This window comes from Lycium barbarum, chromosome 11 (assembly GCF_019175385.1).
Source record: "Lycium barbarum isolate Lr01 chromosome 11, ASM1917538v2, whole genome shotgun sequence".
NCBI classification, from domain to species: Eukaryota; Viridiplantae; Streptophyta; class Magnoliopsida; order Solanales; family Solanaceae; genus Lycium; species Lycium barbarum.
Window position 1 is genome coordinate 20,278,099 of NC_083347.1, and position 2,606 is coordinate 20,280,704.

General features: G+C 37.0%; 1 protein-coding gene across 1 annotated transcript; it reads right to left on the reverse strand.

The window, feature by feature from the left end:
* Positions 1–1,436, reverse strand: LOC132618912 (mitogen-activated protein kinase kinase kinase 18-like). Its single transcript, XM_060333906.1, has one exon. The coding sequence runs from the start codon at positions 1,271–1,273 to the stop codon at positions 32–34; it is 1,242 nt and encodes a 413-aa protein (XP_060189889.1). The 5' UTR covers positions 1,274–1,436; the 3' UTR covers positions 1–31.
* Between the last annotated feature and the right edge of the window lie 1,170 nt (positions 1,437–2,606).

Here is a 2,606-nt window from a genome sequence, read left to right on the forward strand (position 1 = left end):
CCCCAAACATAAGGTAAAAAGAGGGACTGATTTATGAACACTGAATTTTATTTACTGAATATGTCAAATGCCTAGGAAAAGTGAGACTACTAATTACAGAGCTCTTTTGTACTGCTCCTATATTACAGCAAAAAATATTATCTAAGCAATTTATTTCCAACTCCTCACTACCAAAACAGCTTTCCAGCTCCATTTCATGACTTTCAGAAATAGCTGTCTTTGTCCCACAAGCTACCTTGTCATCAACTCCTTCATTTTGCTCACTGGTATTTCTAACTGTGGTCCAAATATCATCATCCCAACACCAGTTTGGTTTTCCTGAATTCACACCCAATTTTCTTACCCTTTGAAAAGGACAATCCATTGAGCTAACTGTTTGTATTGTAGAATTTATGGTTTCTGATTCCTCCACTGAATTCCAAATGTCTTGATCAAGAATGCTTGTTGGAGAGCTTGTTACAAAATCTTGTTTTTTCGTAGAATTCGAATTGGATTCTTCAAGAAACGGATGTTTGAGGAGTTGTTTAGCCGTCCATCTTTCTTTTGCGTCTCTTCTCAAACATTTGCTTAAGAAATCCTTTGCTTGTAAAGACAGAAACTTTGGAATTTCAGGGGATTGCCCTGAAAATGCAATTTTGTAAAGTAATGAAGCTGGATTGGTCACATTAGTCCATGGTGATCTACCCGTGGCCATTTCAATAATAGTACATCCCAATGCCCAAATATCAGCTGAACAACTTTGTTCTTCCCCACGCGCCACCTCTGGTGCCATGAACATCGGCGTTCCACCAATTGGCTCTGCGCTCCCGTCCCTCTCCGCCAGATCAACGCACCTGGCACAACCAAAGTCGGCAATTTTGGCCCCGGTTTTACCTAACAAAATGTTCTGTCCTTTTATGTCACAGTGTACTATCCCCCTTGTATGTATGTCCTCTAGTCCTTCCAGAATTTGCTTCGTGTAATACCCAATCAGTGGCTCGTTGATCCGACCACCCTGTTTCCGGGTTTCATCAAAAAGTGTACCGTCAGGCATGTACTCCATCATAAGATTAAACATGAGTTTGTCGCTCTCTTTTGTAACATCGTACCCCTTGTAGGTAACTATGTAAGGTGAGCTCAATTTGGACAGAATTTTCTGTTCTTTTTGTAAGAAGTGCGACTGGGATAGCTCTACTGATTTAACAGCAAAAACGTCATCGGAGAAACGTGACTTGGCAACGGATACCGCGGCAGAAGAGCCGTGGCCTATGGTGTGGCCTCTAGTCCAATCCATTCAAGAGAAGAAGAAGAAGTAGATGGTTACTTATTTGATAGGTAAAGAATTTTTGAAACAGTTCTGTTTTTGGTTTGCTAAAAACAAGAAGAGGTGTGTATATATATAGTACCACCATATAATAGGGTGGATGTCCAAAACTCCAAATAAGCCAAATAAGTTGGGTAGAGCTTAGGTGGACTTACTTTTTCTCATTAAAAGTTTGACGATTGCTTTAACGAGAATTCACAACGTGGCTAAATGCTTGTGGCCATACGGCAATTTGAGCAGGCTAGAGGACTACAATAACCTGGCCAATTGGGTCTCTGCCATGTGGCAAACTATGGTAATAGTTCACCATAAAAATGAGTTTAACTTCTGAAAATTGAAAGTGGTGAAAGAATTTTTATACAATTAGATCAATTAAAACATAACTACTGTGTGGTACATAATTAAATGGAATTAGTATATAAAATTAGATAAGTTACTTGTTATAACAAATCTAAAATACACTAATAGTGCAATATTTTAATTTTACCTTGGGAGTCTTTAACTTAAATATTAGAAAAATGGGTGTATTTCAATTTTTTTATTTTATGTTTTAGGAAAAGTTAGGACGAGGTACATTGTATTGAGAATTGAGATCCTTAGTTTTGTGTGGTGTGTAATCACTTTGAAGATTAAATTTGGGAGTTAGGGAAGGTGTTTGGTAAATATCTTTTCATAAGAGTAGTTTGAACCACCATACTACTGAATTCTTTGGACACTCCACTTTTTGATTGGCATTGAATTCAACTCGAAATTGAAGTCAATGAAGTTTACATGTTTATCCATTAAACTTTACCGTAGATTTTAATCTTAATAGAAGCGGACAAGCATAAGGTCAATCAAATAAATAATGTCTAGCGGATGGTTTAGACTGTCAACAAGAGACATATTTCAAAGGTGAAAAAAAGTGGTTAACGGCCAATATATTGAATGGAGGCAATGAAGACATTTGAAGAAAAAAAGGAAAATAAGTGGTTGTAATGACATGATAATTACTTTTAAGGAGAATAATTAAGCATTATCACCTTCTGGAACAACAATAAAATTTGCTTTTCTCATGGTAAAGGCAGAACATACTTGGTATCCTTGCGGTTTAAACCATTCTCAAACAGTGACTAAAAGGGGCCTATTACTAGTTAGTGGTTCTTAACTTCTAAATCAAGTCTCTGATTATCCTCCGATGTGGCAATCTAGTTTTCTTTTTTGGGCTTTAAAATGCACCAATCATACAACAAGATTCCATCAGATGCCGACTTTTTAACTTTTACTAGTAACAAATTTGCACTTGAACTGCATGCCCTTTCTT

Excerpts from the sequence above, each read along its gene's own strand:
- LOC132618912 (XM_060333906.1), bottom strand. The coding sequence starts at position 1,273 with ATGGATTGGACTAGAGGCCACACCATAGGCCACGGCTCTTCTGCCGCG.